The sequence below is a fragment of the Osmerus eperlanus genome, chromosome 8 (genome assembly GCF_963692335.1).
Source record: "Osmerus eperlanus chromosome 8, fOsmEpe2.1, whole genome shotgun sequence".
Classification (NCBI taxonomy): Eukaryota; Metazoa; Chordata; class Actinopteri; order Osmeriformes; family Osmeridae; genus Osmerus; species Osmerus eperlanus.
The window spans coordinates 6,312,531-6,334,647 of NC_085025.1; the positions used below are offsets into that span (position 1 = coordinate 6,312,531).

Sequence of the window (22,117 nt, forward strand, 5' to 3'; positions counted from 1 at the left end):
ATTGATCAACGTTTGACAAATAACTTTTTTTTACATAACGTTTGTTTGTTTGTTTGTTTGTTTGTTTGTTTGTTTCTTTCTTCCTTACGTCACTTTGGGTAAAAGCGTCCGCTTGATAAAGATTCTAAAATGTTCGAAGGACAAATAAGAAAATCTCATTATTTCCACTAAGGGGATTTTAGAACACGTTTGATAAGTAACATCTTAATCATTTATTTACCTGTGCAAATATCAATTTAATAGATTGGAAATTGTGGCGTTACACACTGAAAAAAATCTAGGCTATGATTATCCTTGTAGAAATCCTTGACATTTGTTCAGCATGGAGTCATAAACAGGTGAGTGCTTATGTCACGGGAAAAAAGGTTCTCACAGTTTTCAATAAACGCATAAATGGTAAACCAACCCCCATATGCGAAGGTTATTATGGGTTATTTCCATGGTACGTCTGCTAAAGCATAGGGACACGTCGCCGCCCCGAATTAATATATTCAGCTTCAAGTGACGTCAAAATGTCCCATTGGTCGTATAAAGTTAACGGGGGCGTGAATTTCCTGCAATATCATGTAGCAGTGGGCGTCCCGTTAGTCCCAGCCTCTTTAAAAGACCATACATGATTTCACTATTACACAAGTTAGGCGACTACAAATCTGAATATCCGGGCGCATTTATCGGACAAATATGACGGAAAGCTCGGCATATAAACTGTTAAATGGAGACGCTTGTCATCGGACCACAAACGGGAAAAAATCGAGGAAGGACTTCGTGAAGAACCGGGGTCTCTTTCAACAGCAAAAGTATCGTCCACCCAGAGATAAGGTGAGGCCCCGTTGTAAACGATGAGACTGGGTAGAGCAATAATGCATCTATTTAGCTAGCTAGGCTACATGTAATTCCTGTAGACACAGGTTTTTTCTAACATTGTTACGTTATGTTATTTTTTGTTACAGAACATTCTACGGGAAAAAAAAATAGTTTTACAGGGAACGTTGACTTCCTTATGATTAGCTACACCCTAAGTGGGTCTTGCTAGCTACTGTAGCTAACATTGAACAGAAATTAAACTACCGGTACTTAAAGCTACCGAGTACAACTAGTCGATGAAAGTTGGCTACCAAATTACCGTCTGCTGCTTTTTGAGTACTGAGCTCCGAGGAAATCCTGGAGGAACCGGTTTCTGATAGGGTTGTCAACTTTAATAACCCAGCAGAACTTTCGAAGCATTCTGACTCCTTAATCTACAGCGACTCCCAACCAGGTGAAAGATAACCGATCTGAAAGATGTAGTTAGCTAGCCGTAACCCAACACGGCCTGTTGTTGGGGTGTGGTGTAGGTGGGCTGGTCTCTGTTTACACTACCACTCCATTACCATGGAGAATACCAGCGCTGTTGTGCAAGGTAACTGGAGAGGAGCACTTTGTCCCACAGTCAGGCTTCTGTTAGGATAGTCCCTCAAACCTACCCCTCCAAGCCTATCCAAACCCTCCAGCTACCCCTCTGGCCTCTCCTATCTTCCAACCTGCCACTCCCAGCCTCTCTTAACCTCCAGCTTCTCTTTCCAGCCTCTCCCTCTTTCCAGCCTCATCTTCTGCCTCCAGGCTTCTCCTCCCTCTGGACACCCCCTCTCTCCAGCAGTCCTTCATGGGAGAAATGTCCTTTGGCTGGAGGAGTGGCCCTTTGGGATTCAATGGCCCACAAAGGGGAGGAAATGTGTGTCTGTGGTGGTGTTTTTTTTTTTTGACTCGCTAGGAGTGGACAGGTAACATCAGATCCAGTAGGTAGCAGGATCCTAGACAGACTGTCCAGGCGAGGCAGGGGATGGAGATCATGTCACGCTTGTCTCCTCCTTCTAGATTTGCAGAAGCAACCAGAGGATGGGAGTGTGCGTTTGTTGGACGTATGTGTGTGTGTGTACGAGGGTCAGAGGTGTACCTGTGTGTTTGTGGGAAGAGCCCAGAGGTAAACAAAGTGAATCAATACAGTCCTTCACCACTCCCAGGTGTGACTAATAACTGAAGCCAGCGATACTGCAGCTATTGGCTCATAAACTAACACAGGTGGAGCTCATTGATTGACTTAACAAAGGAAATACCTTTTCTGCGAGAAGCTATGGTTATTCATTGACTACAAGGTGTGTGTCTGCTTTTCTGAAGATGTAAATAAGTCCTGTTCAAATAGGAGATGACGGTTTTAGCTTGTGATGGACCTGTAATGATCAAATATGTTGTTATGTGCCCAGACTGCAAGGCCCGTTGGTAAGAGGAGCGTTTTCCCACACAATCGCTAGAGAGCTGGAAACCTGTCTAACTGGCTTGAAGTTGGTTGCGCCACATGCAGATACACACTCAGAATTTCATCAAACACACACAGACACCTGCACGCACACGCACACACACACACACACACACACACACACACACACACACACACACACACACACATCAAACACTCTTCTGTCTCTCTCTACTCTACTGCGGTATTTCATGGGGCATGACTGGGTCACATGTGGTTGCTAGGCAGCCAGGGCCTTAATGAGTGACAAGGCTGACTGACTTGGGCTCCTTTGGTCTGAGGACAATCAGGCCATAGAGAAGTTGAAAAGCAGCTTCAGATGATTTATTATAAGTTTAGTTCTTATGAAGAGGTGCAAGACCAATTCATTCCTATGAAACTCAACCAGTACTTGTTACTGTGGAAGAAATCAGTTTTTTTGAATTACGAGCACCTGCTATCCTTTGTTTTTCCCTTTCTACTCTAAATTCTGACATTCATGCCTCAGATTTTGTTAACAACACTGTGTGATTTGTGTGGTCATTATTCATGTCATTATTCATGAGTGTTTAGATTCTCCGATCTGCAGATTGCTTAATACTTAAAAACCCCGAACTCAACTGAATGAAACTGTTCCTGAAGAGATGGACATAACTTTTCTTAATCGGTTACAAATGCAAACATAAACTTGAGTTGCTATTGGACAGGAATGTGGATGTCCGGGCACGGGGAGGGAGGGAGGGAGGGAGGGAGAGAGGGAGAGAGAGAGGGAGGGAGGCAGGCTTCCAGATAAACCTTCAGACCTAACCCAGGGTTGGGTGGTTATGGTCCCCCCCTCTCATTGACCAGTGATCTGGGAGGTGTGGTATGTGACCTCCTGAAGGGAGGTAATCATCGACAGTACTGGGCGTCTTGAGGGGCAGAGTATGAGAGAGTTATCTGGCAGCAGGACAGCTGCCTCAAGCAGCAGAGAGAGAGCTCAGCCTGTAGATGAACCTTTAGATTCCCATGTCAGAACTTTGTGTAGTTAAGGCGTACCATATCTTCTGAAACGACCCTTCTGTGTCCTGTGGAATTTGTCATTTGTCCAGACCTTTGATTTGAATCTGTATCTCGTACAATATTTTTCTGTGAGGAACCGTGTCAAAATAATAAGAATTACATCCAGAAATTGAATACAACTGTTTTTTTTTTTCAAAACATTCCAGAACAACCATGCAGTGCGTAACGCCAGCCTGTACAACAAGCCCTTTGTGGAGTCGTTTGAGGAGACTCCGCTGCTGGTGGCGGTCCTCACCTACGTGGGCTACGGCATCCTCACCGTGTTCGGCTACCTGAGGGACTTCCTGCGCGGCTGGAGGATCGAGAGCCACCACGTGGCCCAGGAGAGGGATGAGCAGAAGGTACACCCCTCCTCACCTCCACCTCCTCACCTCCACCTGCTGCTTTCTATCTCTCACTCACTCACTCACTCACTCACTCACTCACTCACTCACTGACTCCCAATCTCTCTCACACACACACACACACACACACACAATATACAACAATTTGCATTGTTATTAAATATCTTAATTTAACTTTACTGTGATGATTCTTGCTCTAATTTAACCCACTGAGTCAAATATCTTCTTCCATTAGACGAAGGGTCACATCTTTGGTTGTTTGGCCAATCTAAGAAACAATGGATACTGGAAGCTGAGATCCACTAGTGGTTGTGTGATCTGAGCCCTCCATGATGTGTCTTCTCTCTCCAGGACTTTGTTCCTCTATACCAGGACTTTGAGAACTTCTACACCAGGAACCTGTACATGCGCATCAGGGACAACTGGAACAGGCCCATATGCAGCGTTCCTGGGGCCAAGATGGACCTGATGGAGAGGGTGTCTCATGACTACAACTGGACCTTTGAGTGAGTCTGTCTGTCTGTCTGTCTGTCTGAGTCTGTGTGTGGGTATATTTTCACGAGACTTTGCCTGAGGTCTGAATGAGTCATGGCCAAATCTCAGCCTGCATGTCTCCCCTGCTCCCGAGGTCATTGTCCCTTCCTGTAATGATCAGACCAGCCACAACGAGAAGACGCCACCAGACTCTGTCACATGCTGCTGTGTGGAAACGTCGCTAAAGCACAGCAACCAGTCACCTCTCACACCCAACTGTTAATGAGTCTGATAATTCAGTCTTGTCCACATGCCAACAACCCAAGGCTGTGAATGTGTTTGAAGAACGTAACAAAGTACACAGCACAAATAGTGCCCTGGTGAAACATCAGGTCTACTGAATAGACATTTCTGGCATGTTTTTACATTTTTTTCTCAATCACAGTAGGTGATTCAATGTCTTAAGAAATATTGGAATGTTCCTGGAGCTAACCTATGTAATATTCATTTAGTATATGCCTTTGTCCCAAGCGACATACAAGCATGGGGGGATTTGAACCTGCAAGTTAACCACATCCTGTGGAGATTATTGCTCTGTGTGTTTCTGACTCGTCTCTGCTTCTCCAGGCACACGGGCAAGGTGGTGAAGGACGTCATCAACATGGGCTCTTATAACTACCTGGGCTTTGCCGAAAACATCGGCACCTGCGCTGACGCAGCCACAAACGCCACGCTCAAGTACGGGGTGGGCGTGGCCAGCACGCGCCACGAGATGGGTAAGTAAGCCTAACCATAACCGGAGACAAATTCCTTGTATGTGTACACATACTTGTTCAAAGAAGCTGATTCTGACATGCTAGTTGGCTACCCTTCCTACCAGTGTTGTGTAGGGGCAGGTTATTTAAACAAGATGAATGTAGACATCCACTTACCCCTGGAAAGCCCAACCTCCTCATACCAAGGTTCAATTTTGTAATAACATGTAGCGCTAAACCATAATGAAGCATAGCTACATAGAAGTTAATATGTCATTACAATGTAAATAGTATAGGTGTTGCAACATAGTCACAGTAATTCAAGTTTGTTTATGTAAAGTGTTTCCAAATATGGCAAGGTTTTACTATACTGACATCATGCTGTTGTTTGTTCAGGTAACCTGGATGTTCATGAGGAGTTGGAGCAGTTGGTTGCCAGGTTTCTGGGTGTGGAGTCGTCCATGGTGTTCGGCATGGGTTTCGCCACCAATTCCATGAACATTCCTGCTCTAACTGGAAAGGTATAAAATCCCTTGTTTCCTCCTTCTGTCTCTCTTTTTCCAGACATGGTTCCACATATTAGCTGTGGGCCTACTTCCTGTCTGAGGAAACAGGTTTTCAGTTGTTGTGGATTTCTAGGTTCATCCTGTTCCACAACTTCGGGACATCTTCTAGAACAGTACAGAATGCAAGTTCTAGAACTTGCATACAGAACAGTTCTGTATGCAAGGGCCCGGATCGTTGAGTCACACCAACCCCTGTTCTTCACTTCCTGTTCTTAGGTTCTGTTTTGACAGGAAGTGAAATTCCACAGTACCTTCCAGTAATCACTGACAGACAGAGAGGGGGGAAGGAGGAAGGGGGAAAGAGGCTAGTCACGTCACATACTGAAGGTCATGAATTCTTTAGACATTCTCATGCCTTCTTGTCACAAGGATTACGTAACAGGATTAATCATTCATTCATCAGATGACAGGGCATGCTGGTCAAGTGTCAGGAGCAGGAGTAGTGAGATGCCTAAGATGTAGAGTTAGATATCCAGTATGAAATGGAGATGTAGAGTTAGATATCCAGTATGAAATGGAGATGTAGAGTTAGATATGCAGTAGGATGTGGAAGATGGACGGTGAGATGTCTGACATGTCCAGTGCCACATGGCGTGTCTGCAGGGCTGTCTGATCCTGAGTGATGAGTTGAACCATGCTTCCCTGGTGCTGGGTGCCAGACTGTCAGGATCCACCATCCGCGTCTTCAAGCATAACAGTAAGTACATGCTGACTACTCTATATACACACACACACACACAATAGTGAGTACACGCTCCGTCTCTACACACACATGCACACACTTAACAACACGCACGCACCCAACAGCACACACCCTCTCGACAGAGTTATCAAAACACACACTCTTACTTTCCCATACAAAGCCCAGTCCCCCACTCGTCACAGGACTGCACAATACAGAATGTGGGGGGTTAGATAGCACACACTCTTCAGTACACACAGGTTATTCAGTACACACTAAAGACTCTACACCATCTCTCTCCTCTCATTTACATTTAGTCATTTAGCAGACGCTCTTATCCAGAGCGACTTACAGTAAGTACAGGGACATTCCCCCCAAGGCAAGTAGGGTGAAGAGCCTTGCCCAAGGACACAACGTCATTTTTCACGAATCGAACCAGCAACCTTCTGAGTAATAGCCTGATTCCCTAACCGCTCAGCTATCTGACTCCCATTCCTCCTCTCATTCTCATCCCTTTCTCTCCGACTAGACATGCAGAGTCTGGAGAAGATGCTGAGGGATGCCATCGTTCACGGCCAGCCCAGAACCCACCGACCCTGGAAGAAGATTCTCATCCTGGTGGAGGGCATCTACAGGTAGACACACACACGCACACAGACGCATGTACACACATACCAGGGTTTCCCACAGAAAATGTGTTAGTTAAGGTAATAGGGTGGGGTTTGCTGTCAGGCCAGGGGGGGAGGGGGCGTAGTTTGTGGGATAGTCTACTGCGTTCTGCAGAGAAGGGAGACTGGCGTTGGTCACGGTTTGGATTGGAAGGGAGAAAACAGGACAACGGCGGATATCGCTATAAAAAAATAACGATGTAATTAAGGAGGCAGGCGTGTGTTGCTTAGGCGGCCGCCTTAACTGAAACGTGCTGCGGGAAACCCTGCATACTGTACACACACGCATGCATACACATACAAGGTGTCCTTTCATGCCTTGCGTGGGATCCTACTAATGTACTTCCTGTGTCAAGTCCAAGTATTCAATACCCCTGGCTGCTCCCTGCTACTCAGTATAGATCAATAATGTGTTGTTATGGATGAAAGCATCCTTAGGGATTAGGGGAGGAAACCCTTACTGCTAGAGAACACGCCTCCAGATATCATGTTCAGGTTTCAGTTTATGAGCCATTTGTCACAACCACATCTTTTCAAGTGCATTATTACAGGATTTGTGCATGGAAGGCACTTTATATTGATGTGTGTATCTTTCCATCTGTCCCAGCATGGAGGGCGTGTGTGTGTGTTTGTGTGTGTCCTCAACCCCCCTCACCCTCCTCTCTGTGTCCCAGCATGGAGGGCTCCATTGTGCGTCTGCCTGAGGTGATCGCCCTGAAGAAGCGCTACCAGGCCTACCTGTACCTGGACGAGGCGCACAGCGTGGGGGCGCTGGGGCCCCGCGGGGGCGGCGTGGTCGACTACTTTGGCCTGGACCCCAGGGACGTGGACGTCATGATGGGAACCTTCACCAAGAGCTTCGGGGCGGCAGGGGGATACATCGGAGGGAAGAAGGTGAGACATGTTTACCTTATGCTCCTCTAATCACCTCCCCCCCCCCCCACACACACACACCCAGAGAAGGACAGGAATCTCAAGGTCATCATGAGTCATCATCCAGGATGTGATTCCGTCATGAATGTACTTTATTACAGGTGGATTATCTGGTTGTAAAGATAAACGAGCATGTTAACTGATGACGGCTCCCTCCCTCGCTTCCTCCTTCCGTCCTGTCAGGAGCTGATCAGCTTCCTGCGTAGCCACTCCCACAGTGCGGTGTATGCCAGCTCCACGTCGCCCCCTGTGGCCCAGCAGATCATCACCTCCATGAGGATCATCATGGGCGAGGACGGCTCGTCGCTGGGTGAGTTCTTCTGAACCACAATCCATCAGCAGCAGCAAAGCCCTTGGCCACGGAGACAACAATAGGACTGATAGGAACCACTATGGGTCATTGCACGGTCATGTGACTAGTATGTCCTGATGATTACAGACGCAATAGTACATACTTTTTAAGGGCAGCTGCTGTACGTACTAAAAGATAAATGTAAAAGTATGTGATTCAGGACGCAGTCTGTCTCCAACAGGGCACGGCATGTCTGGTACCGGCACTGTCATGCTACGTTCATCCACTAGATGGTAGCATGGATCTGTACAGCTGTTCTAGGCTTGTCAGGCCTGGGCTTGACTCAGTTAGAGAAGGCTATTCCTACACACACACACACACAGAGAGAGAGAGACTACTGGCAGGAAGCCTCTTGTCCTTGTGACTCACAAGGTTAGCAAAGGTAGAGCTACCTTTGCACTACCTGCGCTTAGACTCTGAGGCTGAGGAGATGTTTACCTTAGCGCTCCCTTTCCTCCAACCCTGCCATAAAACAACGTCTCAGTCTCGTCATGTCGCTAGGATGACCTCCCCCGTAAAGAACGTTCAGAACGTCCGGCGCTCGTTAGAAGCTGGCACCGAGCACGTGGATGTGACCCGAGCTGGGAGGAGAGCTTCATGTGAGCAGATCTCAGTATGACAGGAATGTCCAACCAGTGGAGAGAAATCTCCCTCAATCTCTTTCTCTCGCTTTTTTTTTTTCCCGCCCCCCCCCACCCCTTCCAACTTATCACTCTGCAGTGCTCAGAATGGCCTTTCATTCCTGCACTCAGAAAAAGAACGCTATGTGAATTTCATTTCAGACTTGTTGTGTCTGCAGTGCAGCTGAAGGCCCTTGAAGTAGCCTTTTTTTTCGTAGGTGTTTTTCAACACCGCAGGACCGCTGGTTGTTGTTGGCATTGGCGACCTGCACGTTGAATCAATGCGGCGCAGTGCAAAGCCTCCCCACAGTGGACCTATCCACAGTGCAGATCCAGTGGACTGAATCCATCGCCTGTTTTCGTTATTTAATGTAAATATATATTATGTGCATGTGTTGTTTTACAAAATCATTTAAGATTGATGGCAGGGTGACTTGGCCTCTTGCAGTTGAGGTGGCTGCTGCTGTCGCTGCTAAACTCGTGTGTTGTTCAGTGTTGATCAACTAAGGTCCGTCACACAGCTACCCGTAAATTGCCAAATGGCCTATATTGGCAAACACTCGATCGATTAAAGCAGTGATGATTGTGGATAGGAAAATGAACTTGTATCGCCCAACTCCCTACTGTGTACAAAGTAACTGCCCAGAGTGTGTGCACGTGGGGAGATCCTGTGCATGCCTGGCTGGTGGGTCCGGGGGGCACGGTCAGCGGCGTAATGAACCTCTTCTTGTGGTTGCCAGGTGCGGAGCGGCTGAAACAGCTGTCGGAGAACACCACTTACTTCCGCAGGAAGCTGCGAGAGGACGGCTTCATCATCTACGGCAACGACGACTCCCCCGTGGTGCCCCTGATGCTGTACATGCCTGCCAAGATCGGGTGGGTAACTCCCCACACACACACACTGCTGTCACACACACACGCACAAGCTATCCACACACACCTACACACACAACCCAATGTGTGCGTGTGACAGTAGGGTGTGTGCGTGTGACAGTAGGGTGTGTGCGTGTCTGACAGTAGGGTGTGTGTGTGTGTGCTGCAGGGCGTTTGGCAGGGAGATGGTGAAGAGGAACATTGGAACCGTGGTGGTGGGATTCCCAGCGACGCCAATCATCGAGTCGAGGGCGCGCTTCTGCGTGTCGGCCGCACACACCAGAGAGATGCTGGATACGGTGAGATCTGTCTGTCCGTGATGCCTGACACCAGACACTGACTCAACAGGCAGAACATGTCACATTGACTTCATCCCTGCTACAAACAGCATCTATTTTGGTCCCGATTCATATACCCAAAGTTTCAAACCTGTGTTAGCCATTAGCTATAACCATCCTGCCTTAAAGCACGATTGCATTGTGAAATGCATTCAATAAAAAAAACGAAAGGCATGTACTGACAGCTAATCACTTCTCTTCCGAGAAGTTTCCCAGCAGCCAGTGAGTCCTGGCTTCAGATTGTTGATATGTAGCAGGTGTGTGTCGTCAGAACGGCTTCTCAATGTCAAATTCATCAGGGGCCGAGTTGAGACTTGAAAGAGCAGCATTGGATCTCTGGCTAGATTCAAATCAGTTGTGATTTTTATTTGGGGTTTGCTGCCTCTCCCCAGCAACACTTCATTCATCTCTCTGAAGAGCTTGTCAGCGCCATGTTTTAATAGGTCATTTAAAGCACATCGTCTTCTGCTTTGTTGAATGCAAGAAGCCTCTTTTTGCTTATCTGGAAAACCGTGCTCTCTGGTTCCAGTTTTGGAATCAGGGAGAGGGGGAGGGAGGGGAGGTAAATAGTTTCCATGTGTCATGCAGCGTAGATAAGGTCTCCTATGGTAAGAAAAGGAGTTATGTGGTTTTGATTTTTGTATTCGCTGTGATATATTGTTTTTATTATTGTTGCTTTGTAAAGCTCTCTCTTGGAAGTCGCTTTGGATAAAAGCGTCTGCTAAATGAATAAATGTAAATGATGTGATTTTCTTGTACACCTTTAGTCCGAAAATCTTTCCTGGTTGTTTAGAGACACACAGAACAATCAGGATGAATCTCAACTTGCTTTTAACTCACGTCACTGATGTGAGATGACGATATTCAAACTCTCTACATGCACTGTTTGTGTGTCGCTTGAGATACAAGCGTCTGCTAAGTGAACACAATGTAAATAATCATGTTCAGCAGTCAACAATCATTCAGCAGTCTGTTTTCATCTTGTTTGCGGACTGTGCTTCATGTACAATAACAGAGGATAGGATTTGATGACGGGTTGAAATCCCCCTGTGCTGTGGTGACTTGAGATGAGAACACATTATTGTGATGGTTATGATTAACCAGTGCTGTCTGTCTCCATTAGGCTCTGGCGGCCATCTCGGAGGTGGGGGACCTGCTGCAGCTCAAGTACTCCAGAGAAGAGCGACCTCCAGCCTCTCAGAGCTGCTGCTCTTCCCAGAGCCTGTCCTTCCAATGAACCACCTCGCCACCCTAACCACCTGTACTACCCTCTCTCCCAGCCTTAACCCTGACCCCACCTCCCCCCTACTACCCAGCACCTAGGCTCGCACCCTGACGCCCTCTACTACCTCCACTCCCAGCCTTACCACTTACACCACCACCCAGTACCTCGTACCTTGCCCAAGTTGAAGGTCACCCATGTCTTAATTTCTGTCATTTTAAAGTGTTTGTGTGTAAAGTCTGTTTCTATCTTAACTTATACTGTTTGTTTTGGTCCTAATGTTAAGAAATAACTGTGTGCACCCTGTGTCTTACTGCACTATAGTAACTAAGTAGTTACTGGGTTAAATACACTGTACATGGACCTTATTGTACTATAGTATAAATATGTATTATGACATTTATTGGTTCAACCAATTCGAGTAAACTAGACGCGAAGATATACGCGAAAAACTTTCACGTTGGTTGAACTCCCAAAACTACTAAAAACATGGAATTCAGATAAGCTTCATCAAGAAACGGTTTTGAATTGGCTTTAAAAGGTTGTATTCTAATCAATATGTTACTTGAATACTACCATGTCCGTGTGTTCCGTCTCTTACCAAAGTATGTGTATATATTCTGTGATATTACGGAGAATCGAGATTAGAGACATCTAGAAAGATAAGAGCAGCAGAAAGCGAACGCGCTCAGAATATATTTTTATGCTTTTTTTTCTACGAATGTGACTTTCTAGCCTTAAGTGTTCATGACTGCACTCAAAAAAACATGAGCCCAGTGTCCTTATAATTTCTTTAAAGTTTAACTGCAGCATCTATGTTCCTTTCTCAAGCGCTTATCGGTAACCAGCGTCGATGTTACCAAGCTAACAAAATGACAAGCTAATACCGAGCGCCCATGCTGAACGCATGAAGAGGCTGCATATTATGTGACACCACTCTGATGTTCAGCTAGTTTTAGTTCTTGTTTATGCCCTTGTTATTCAGTAGCTTGCCTGATGAAAGATCCTTATTTTAAAAGCAGCTGCCAAATGTTGATCTAGTGTACCAACGTTGTTGGGGAACTCAATGTGTGCGCATACTGACAGGCATAGTAGACTAATGCTGTTATGACGTATTCGTTGACCAATCAGAAGTCCGTGCTGATTAACAGTTTTTTTTTTTTGCAACTGTTTGATTAACTATGATCTTATTGAATGGCATTCCAGTTAGTGTTGGTCTGTTTCTGCTTCGTTGATTTGTTGTGACTGTTTGATTTTAAATGTTAACACATCAAAGTTCATTTCAAATTTGAGAACATGTCATTGTCAACTGTTTGTGTGCTTATCGCTTTTCACTTTTGCAATGGAAATCGAAAAAATAGACATTTGTTGTGCTTCTCAGACTTAAAGCTCGGGTTGAGTTTCAGACGTGATCATTCCTTTCAAATAATTAAAACTGCATATTAACGTTATTAATTGTTGATAGGTAGGCCTAATGGTTTTACCATTGCAGCAGTGACATTTTTTCAGCATCACCTGAAATGAAATAGCATTGTCATCAACTGTCGCCAAAGACACTCCAAACTGGTCTTTGTCAGTATCTTCCTTAAAACCAACTCAGAACTATGTGATTGCAGTCAGCAAAATGACCATTCGCTTATAAGGAATTTTTTTGGCTAATTAAATAAGGCTATTCAAAAACAAAAGTGCATAAAAAAGTTACATGGTAGGCTATTGGTCCGTCTTTTGCAAAGTGATATACAATTAGGCAACTCTATGTAATTATTTGAGACGTGTTATCAGTTTCTTCTCTTGGCAAGTTTAATTTCTTTGGGTTGAAAATAACACACTCTAAGCCTTTTTGTTGCAAATTTGATGTCCATGCAGTTCAAACAAAGAATAAAATCGGTATTTCTTTGTATCGGACTCTTTACATTTAGTCATTTAGCAGAAGTGTCTTTAAAGTGTCTTTATACACACACACCCAGACACAGTGTTGACAATATACCAGAATGAGTGAAAATGTGTGGATTTGTAGATATCTGCAGTGACCTCTTCACGCTCTCAGTTTCGTGAGTGAGCGGGCCGCCACCAGAAGCGACTGTCTCTGGGATGCGTAACCTGCGTGGATAACGCGCTTCAAGTCGGGTATTATAGCGTCAGAGTTGAAACGCGTACGGCGTCTAAACTCCAGATGTTGATGTATTGGAAGAAACTACCCACCCACGGTGAAATGAGTCGGCGCATCCTTAAGTAGTTGAATAAACGTGCAGCGGTGCGGACGGGAGAACTGTGTGGGCCCTTTGAAGGATTTGGTACTTATAGCTCTCATTAGCTTGTTTGGGGAAACTTGAAGCGCGACAGACACCGAGCTAAGCGCGCGGCACTGGCAGATCAGAGAAACTACCTTGAGATTTGTGGCGAGTTGGTGCGGGTAGTGCACCCTAGGACATAAGAGCGCATCAATTTAAATTTGAGACTTCATGTCTGCCGGAGGTCAATACTTCACTCATCCAGAAACAACTTCCAAGTAGAGAAGATATGATAGCTAGAAAACAACTTTTCTACCACCAAAAAATCGAGAACTAAAGAAATCGTTAGCTAGTTCTGAGGACCCGCATATTCTACCGGTTAGCCCTGAGTGGTCCCGTCTGTGGAGAATGTGTAATCTCGGCGGGAAGATCTTGATGCTTTTCCTCATCTTTATAATACTTTTATTTAATTCCGTTTGTGGGTTTCCCACGAAGCACAATAATGTTGCAAGTAAGCTGAACAACGGAGTGTCGTTACAGGTAAGAAAACTTACTATACATTACGCTATAGTATAATATATAACATGCATCTAGATTGCATTTATCATAGAATATGCATCTAGATGAGCTTACTTTTTTGTTAGTTTTTGTTTAAAATGTTGCAGGTGTGAATATTCGTAGAATTGACACTACTTGTTACGTTCGTTTTCATGTTCAAAATGGCACTTCTATGACAAACATACACATCTCTGTTTTTATTGAACACCTATAATAATTCACAGGCAAACAAACACACACACACAGTGACATGTGCATTTTTCTGGTCCAAATCAGAATAAGAGAAAGAAAACAAGCCAGGGGGAGATATGCTCTTAGACCCTAACTTTGAACCTCTATTTCCTGTGTCATGCTGTACTGGATGCTTTTTTAAGTTGATCTATTTAGGCCTGACTGATGTATGTCAGAGAGAGAGAGAGAGAGAGAGAGATAGAGAGATAGAGATAGAGAGATAGAGAGAGAAAGCAACAAAGAAAGAGAACAAGAAACAGAGAGAGAAGAGATAGAGAGACAGAGAAAGAGAGAGAAGAATTTGAGAGAGATACAGGAGATACCATAATGGGGTAAAGGATTGTGCGTTCTGGGCTAAGATTGGACCCATGGTGATTGTGCAACTCTCCCACTGACCAGGTGGATGTGGTACAGGGGAGTAGGGAGGGGGGAAAGGAGGGGGAGGTCAGAGGGTGTGATAGGAGCAGGATGTTAGAGTGGGGAGGTTAGAGAGGAGGGAGGGGGGAGAGAGGGGAGGGTTGGGAAGAAGGGGAGGTTGGAGAGGGGAAATGGGTGGGAGGAGGGGGAGGGTGTGATAAGTCCTTAGTACAGTACAGTACAGCAGCACAACAGCGAGAGCCTTACATAACCAGGACAACCCTTCAGCAGCTCTCACACTGGAACGAGGTCAGAGGTCGTTTCTCCCATTGTTTACGTTGGAGCTTTTCTGTGTTAATGTGGAATTTCCTGTTGTTGGTTTCCTTCATCTCGGAGTGAGGGGAGGTTGGAGTGTGCGTGCCCCCCCTCCCCTTCACCCGCTCTCTATCCGTCCTACAAGTTTGCTTTGTTTTAACTTTTTTTCCACGTTTGGGAGGGAGGGCGGAGGCGATCAAAGAGGCCTCATGGTTTATTGTTCTTCTGTAATGGTTTGGAAACAGCCAAGTGTAGAACCCCTTTGATATATCTGTGGCCACATAAATCAGGGCTGCTACGCCACTTACCCCCCCATGTGACCCGACTCCCCTGCCCGACCCCTTCACCAACCCCCCAACCACCCCCACCATGACCTGACCCCCCTTCTACCACCATCCCCGATCCCCCCACCACCATCTTTACCCCCCCACCACCACCCCAACTCCTGAACAGTGCTGTGGCCGTTGTGACTAGATCAACCTCCTCTCTCAGCTGAATGTGTGTCACTGTCAGCCCTAAATGGATCCAGAGTTCACTGAATGTAGTGTCCAGATTAGTCAAAAGAAGGGATGAGGAAAGAAGTCTGGTGTTCCTAACGTTGGTGTCCATAGCAATGCTCCTGGAAACGCTAATGGTTCAGACCGGAAGGGAGCCTCCGAAATTCCTTCAGCCAATCACCTTCCCTCATGAAGTTTGACAGGCCTCTCGTCCAACCATCTCCCATCATTTGTTCTCATGGTTCTAGTGTGACAGCAAGCCGGAACGCTTTGTTCCAGGTTCTCGAACACCGCAAGCTCTCAACCGTTTTGTCACACGTAAAGGGTTTTGTCTCTCAGCTTCATTGTGTTAAATGCCACCATACTGCAGACCTGAGGATGACGCAGCCCCAGGTCTTAGCGCCTGTCATGTTGTTGGGCAGTTTTGTTGATCTGGTGAGACAGTACAGGAAGGAGAGGGCTGGTTTGAACAAAATTACTGAATTGTATTTGTTTGGCAGACACTCTTATCCAAAGCGACATACAGGAGGACAGTTAGAACCTCCGACCTCAAGATCTGCAGTGAAACCTTCTACCACTGAGCAAGACCGCCCCCCCCTGGTCTGAATTAGAGGCTTACAAATCTCTGGATAGTGTTCAATCATAACTCCGAGGATACGATGTCTTCACCCCTACACTCTTCCAAGCCTCTAGCCCCAACTATTCAGTCAGTCAGGGTGTATGAACCTTGACCTCTGCCTGACTGTGAGAAGGACGTGGCAGAGGACGAAAGGTCACAGAGCAGGTTCTGGTAGTCAGGACAATCTACCCAAGGGTCCCAAGCAGTACCCCGATCTCCCACCTTCTCCCCCGATCTCCTCCAGCCTCCCTCATCCTCCCACAGCCTTCCCGGATCTCCCCCAGCCTAACCCAGACTCCCCTAGTCTCCCTCACCCTCCCCCAGCCTCCGCCAGTCACCCCCCAGTCCCTCTCATTAGAATAGGACATCCTGGCACAGACTTGTCTTTGTCAAAAGGCCTGGGTGCCACAGTTGCTGTGGGAAAACAGAGACATGTCCGGGGGTTGGTCAGTTGGTCACTATCCTCAATGTTTTTAAGAGCCCCAGTTTGAAAAAAACTCCTGCGTTTACTGGCACAAGTACCATATCTATTTCTGGATTCATTAAGCCAGTCATTACACTGACCATCAAACAGGTTGCTAGGGTGTGTTGTTCCACCAAGCTACATACCAGTAGTTATTTCCCCCTGAGTCATCACTGGGCTGTCATTACTGCTCACACATGACATAACGATCTGCCTTGCACATGTCTCAGCAGATTACACAGCCTCTAGACTCCTTTTGATCTTCATCATAATACAAACCATTCCTCCTCTCTGACCGCCAAAATATCGTAGAACTATCTACTTCTGATCCTTGATCTCCTGCTGTACTGTCTACATGCCCTTTTTGTGCGTTGCTTTGGATAAAAGCATCTGTTCCAGGGAATCAAACGTGATCATTTTGATTTTTTCTTCAGGCACATCAGCTCCACCACAACAGGGTCCTTCACAACCCCCAAGTGTTGGAGCAGCAGAACCAGGTGTTGGAGCAGCAGAATCAGGTGTTGGAGCAACAAAACCAGGTGCAGAGTCTGCTGCCAGAGGACCACAGGCCGCAGAGACGCTGGTCCCCCTCCCAGCACCACCCCCTGGGGGCTCTGCCTCCACCCCCCTCCCAGCACCACCCCCTGGGGGCTCTGCCTCCACCCCCCTCCCAGCACCACCCCCTGGGGGCTCTGCCTCCACCCCCCTCCCAGCACCACCCCCTGGGGGCTCTGCCTCCACCCCCCTCCCAGCACCACCCCCTGAGAGCCCTGCCCCAGCCTCCGGCAAACCCCCTGGAGGTCATATCCCCACCCCACCCCCTGGGGGCCCAGCCCCAGCCCCCCTCCCACCCATTGGAGGTCCTGCCCTCTCCCCACCTCCTGGGAGTCCTACAGCCGCCCGAGGAGGAGAACAAACCCTTCGTCCTGGACCTCAAGAACTTTCCAGACCTGGCCAACGCTGATATCAACTCCCACAACCCCAACATACAGGTGACCCAAGTGGAAAAAGAGCATACTGAAATCTAATTCAAATGTATTAAATGACAGCGTGCTCAATCAATTTGAATCATGTTTATCTTTTTCTACTCAATAGGAAGTGTACTGCTTTTGCAAATTCACGTACTTAATGACAACTTTAATATGATATATGTTTGTACATTTCCTCTCTAAGAGAGGAAGAGAGAGAGAGAAGGAGAGACAGATAGGTAGGCTATAGCTCAGTGGTTAGAGTGTACGACTGCAGATCAAAAGCAAACATCTCATCTCCCTTGCTCTCCTGTCTCCTCTCAGGTGACCATTGAAGTGGTGGACGACCCTCAAATGGAGGGGGAGATGGATCTAGCCAAGGATAAAGACTGGCTCTCCTCTTCCTCCTCCTCCTCTTCCTCCTCCATGGTGGAGCTGCTGGGGGGGAAGAAACTGTTCTGGCCTCTGTTCTGGGGCTACACGGATGCCGACTCCAACGAAGACGGCACGGGTCGCTCAGGTCTGGAGGACGTGACTGAGGAGGAGCAGGAGGAGGATTACCCCCTGGAGTACGGCAGCGAGGAGCCCCTTCCCAGCCGGGGGGCGGAGGACTGGGACAGTGACTGGAATGAGGGCTGGGACGCTCCGCAGAGCTACTACGGTGAGAATCACTGACGTCGCTTACTGATCACCCACACACTCATTGAGGTCAGGGGCACTTCTAAATCCACAGTCTTGGACCTTTACATTTACATTTAGTCATTTAGCAGACGCTCTTATCCAGAGTGACTTACATTAAGTACAGGGACATTCCCCCGAGGCAAGTAGGGTGAAGTGCCTTGCCCAAGGACACAACGTCAGTTGGCATGACCGGGAATCGAACTGGCAACCTTCGGATTACTAGCCCGATTCCCTCACCGCTCAGCCACCTGACTCCCACCAGCCTCCTTTAGAAGTTTAAGTGTTTGAGAATGTCTGAGGTGCATGAAGAGAGAACAAGTTTGAGGAGAAAGAGAGGAAGAAGTAGAAAGAAAGAGAGAGAGAGAGAGAGAGAGATAGAGAGAGGAGGACGAAAAGAGCAGACTGATGGTGTGAGAGAGACAGAGAGAGACAAAGAGAGAGAGAGACAAGAGAGAGAGAGAGAGAGAGAGAGAGAGAGAGAGAGAGAGAGAGAGAGAGAGAGAGAGAGAGAGAGAGAGAGAGAGAGAGAAAGAGAAAGAGAAAGAGAGAAAGAGATTGACTTAGCGGGTGAGCAGGGAAAGAGTGTCAGCACTCGACCGTCAGGGTATTGTTGGATCGGGGGGCCTTTGAAGTCGACACTGGTCCTGCTTGCTGCAGAGGCTGGCCTTTTGAAGATGGGCCCGACAAACTCGCTAATGGCAGCCGGAGCCAGAGGCTGTTCCCCAGGACTAAACAGCCCACTGCCTGCGGACAATTAGAGGGCAGATTGGGAACAGGGAATGACAGGGGCCTTTCGGGCTTTGCCTTTCATCCTCCGGGCCCCAGACCCCGCCAGCCCTCCACGACCGGCCCTTTTGAGCTGGTTCAAGAATTCGGAGGGCTTTCAGGGCCGCGCACAACATTGCGCCTCTATTGTTGTTTTTTCTTAATTCTCGTTTACTCTGGTGGGAAAAAGAGCAGCGTGCCTTCAGTTCTGACTGCACAGCTCCACTGCGAGGGGGATGAGAGGCGGAGAGGAGGGGTGAGGGGAAAGGAGGGGAGAGGAGAAGAGAGGAGCGGACAGGGAGATGAGGGGAGAGGAGAGGCACGAAAGGAGAGAAGGGGAAGGGAGAGGAGGGGTGAGGAGAGGGGATGGGGTCAGAGGAGAGGGAGGAGAAGAGAGTACAACAGACGAGAGGAGAGAAGAGAGGGAGGGGGAGAGAGCGGCACAATAAAGGGAAGAAGGGGAGAGTGAAGATAGCAGCGGGGGAAGGGAGGGAGAGGGGGGAGGAGGACGAGAGAGGACACGGCAGCACATTCCCCATCCATAAATCTCACATTTTAAATGGCACTATGTTTTGTTACAAAGCAGTCAGATCAAGGCTTGCAGAACCATAAACATATAGTGACAGGACAAAAGCAGACGGGTGAAAAGAGAAATCTGGTTACATTAATGTAAAATAGAAGAAATCAATTCAGTGAAGTGAAGATGACGTGTTGCTCGCTGTCACTGCAGAGAAGGAGGAGATGGAGGAGTGGACCAGCTGGACTCCTTGCTCGGCCACCTGTGGGCACGGAGAGAGGAAGAGAACAAGGCCCTGTGGGTTCTCCTGCACGCTGACTGAGGCGTCCAGGTGTGATGTGGAGGCCTGCCCAGGTGAGCTCCTGACCAGGAGACTGCTTCACAAATCTGGTCTTCAATCAGCAAATGCTTTCATCCAAGTGACGTACAAAGAGTGCATGCAGAAAGTACAGCAGAAATCGTTCTAACGGTAGTTCGGTGATCAGAGTCAAGGAATAGTCTGTATTTACCAGGCATTCTGTATTTACACTGTAATGTGACCACATCTCAGCGACGTGGCACCGTGCATTAACAGTACTGTCTATCTGGTGTTCTCCTGACAGACGCTGTGAACACAGTGGTGGAACCCTTCCCCTTCGAGATGGAGAACGGAACGGAACCCTTCGGCACAGGTAACCAGAGGCAAACACATTACAAACCACAACAACATCAATTCCAAATGACCTTCGAACCCTGACGTGGGCGACGCTTTGCCCCCTGTGTCCCCCCCCCCCCAGACGTGGACAGCTGTGAGAAGTGGCTCAACTGCAAGAGCGACTTCCTGCAGAGGTACCTGCGCCAGGTGCTGTCCGAGCTGCCGGCCTGCCCCTGCTCCTACCCCTCCGCCTCCGCCTACACCGTGGTCAGTATCTACGACGAGCAGCAAGGCCGCGCCTTCCGTTGGCGCGACGCCAGCGGCCCCAAGGAGCGCCTGGACGTCTACAAACCGTCGGCGAGGAGCTGCGTCCGCTCGGCGCTCTCCGGCGACGTGACGACCCTCGCCGCACAGCACTGCTGCTACGACGACCGCGGGCGTCTGATCACAAGGGGGAAGGGCGCGGGAACGCCCAACCTCATCAGCACCGAGTTCTCCCCCGAGCTGCACTTCAAGGTGGACGTTCTCCCGTGGATCCTGTGCAAGGGGGACTGGAGCCGGTTCCACGCCGTGAGACCCCCCAACAAGGGCCCTGGCTGCCCGGAGAACCCGCACGAGGACGTGTTTATGAACGAGCTGGAGGAGGCCAGGGAGTACTGAGGAGCCAAAACACACCACCAGCACCCAGCAGGGCGGAGCCCGGGGGCCTGGGCCCAATCCTAACTTGAGACGGGAGATGTTGGCGTGCAGACGTGTGGTTTCATCCCTGTGTGAGACGAGAGTGGAGGGGTTCCCCCTCAAGTTAGGATTTGGTGCAGCGTCTCTCTCCCAGAGCTTTCACGGAACGGAAAGAGAAAAAACCAGAAGAAGCCGTGTCATAACGCTCGCCGACCTGTCGCGCCTCATCATGATCTCCTTCTGAGTGTCGCTGTCTGATACCGTGATTCTGTGTGCATGTAAGCATGGCCCTCCATTGCTAGCTTTCTGTCAGTGTTTTGGTATTTCTTTGTGGCTGGCCGATATGATTTTACTATGTGGAACTTAAGCATGATGTGATATGACGTGATGTAAATGTAGGAAGTTGAGGGGGGAAATGTACAATTCTAACTATAACGATTTACTATGCTGCTAAGAGGACGGGATGATTGAGTAGGTTTAACTAAAGTAGAATGCTTGGATTGTGGAAAACCTGAAGGGGCCGGTTAGGATTGAACCAACCAGTCCAAGGCGACTGCCATTTCAGTCAAGATAAACCAACATCTGAGAAGAAAAGACTGTTGGTACTCAGTGTTCTGAACGCATGGAGACATTTTGGGCGTTTCTACAGTTTTCTCAGGGGCACTGACAGTGATGAAGATTAGTCCTTATACTTTACCTGTGGACCACTGTTAGAGCAACCACTTACGTACGTTCTCATCTACAGAACACAGAGGTCACAGAGAGATGAGAGGATGAGAACGTTAGCCGTGTTAGGATAATGAAACAATGCTCTTTTGTTTGTGGTTTTGCAAGAAATTTAAACGTTGATATTAAATGTAATCACGGTTGAATATTCTGTTGAAACTGTTGGCTTCATGTTTGTGCTCAAAACCTCTTTCAGGAATTCTATTTTGAAATGTACTGCAAGCATGCTTTACATTTTGAAATGTAAGTTTTCAAAAGAAGGCACTTTATTTAATATACACTATATATAAATGCATACGAATGATATACCGTATGTATGAATATAAAATGTACCCATGTTAATTCATTTGTTTATATTAGTGTTTTTGTGAAGGGAAAAACTCGCCAGAAATGCTGTATTAACTTTTTAAAAGTATGTACGTAAATGTTCTGTCATTATCTTTTGTGATTTCTGAAAACTAGTATTACATATGATCTTGTACAGTATTTATTTGTGTTTTTTTTTTGTTTGTTTTTTTAAGTTTATTGAAGCTTTGAAACGATACCACATGGTGCCCTGCTGGGCCTGAGGACCGCGGGCGTCTGCCGTCAAAGGGGAAACCACTGGCCTCACATTGTTCCAGCAGCACAATCACCTGTCCTTTTATCTCTACTAAAGTGCTCTATGAACATGTTGTGACAGTTACGATGAAGAATATAAAATATGTTGCATTCAT

At 47.5% G+C, this 22,117-nt stretch overlaps 2 protein-coding genes across 2 annotated transcripts; both read left to right on the forward strand.

Moving 5' to 3' along the window:
* The first annotated feature begins 585 nt into the window (after positions 1–585).
* sptlc2b (serine palmitoyltransferase, long chain base subunit 2b) lies at positions 586–13,061 on the forward strand. Its single transcript, XM_062467177.1, has 12 exons — positions 586–819; positions 3,481–3,675; positions 4,030–4,184; positions 4,780–4,928; positions 5,304–5,428; positions 6,077–6,170; positions 6,685–6,790; positions 7,498–7,717; positions 7,940–8,066; positions 9,469–9,604; positions 9,771–9,900; positions 11,063–13,061. The coding sequence occupies exons 1-12, from the start codon at positions 682–684 to the stop codon at positions 11,174–11,176; spliced, it is 1,689 nt and encodes a 562-aa protein (XP_062323161.1). The 5' UTR covers positions 586–681; the 3' UTR covers positions 11,177–13,061.
* Positions 13,062–13,257: 196 nt separating this feature from the next.
* Positions 13,258–22,117, forward strand: LOC134025373 (isthmin-2-like). The gene is made up of 6 exons (XM_062468364.1): positions 13,258–13,932; positions 16,867–17,424; positions 17,725–18,061; positions 19,577–19,717; positions 19,966–20,034; positions 20,140–22,117. Exons 1-6 carry the CDS (start codon positions 13,801–13,803, stop codon positions 20,655–20,657), a joined length of 1,755 nt encoding a protein of 584 aa, XP_062324348.1. The 5' UTR covers positions 13,258–13,800; the 3' UTR covers positions 20,658–22,117.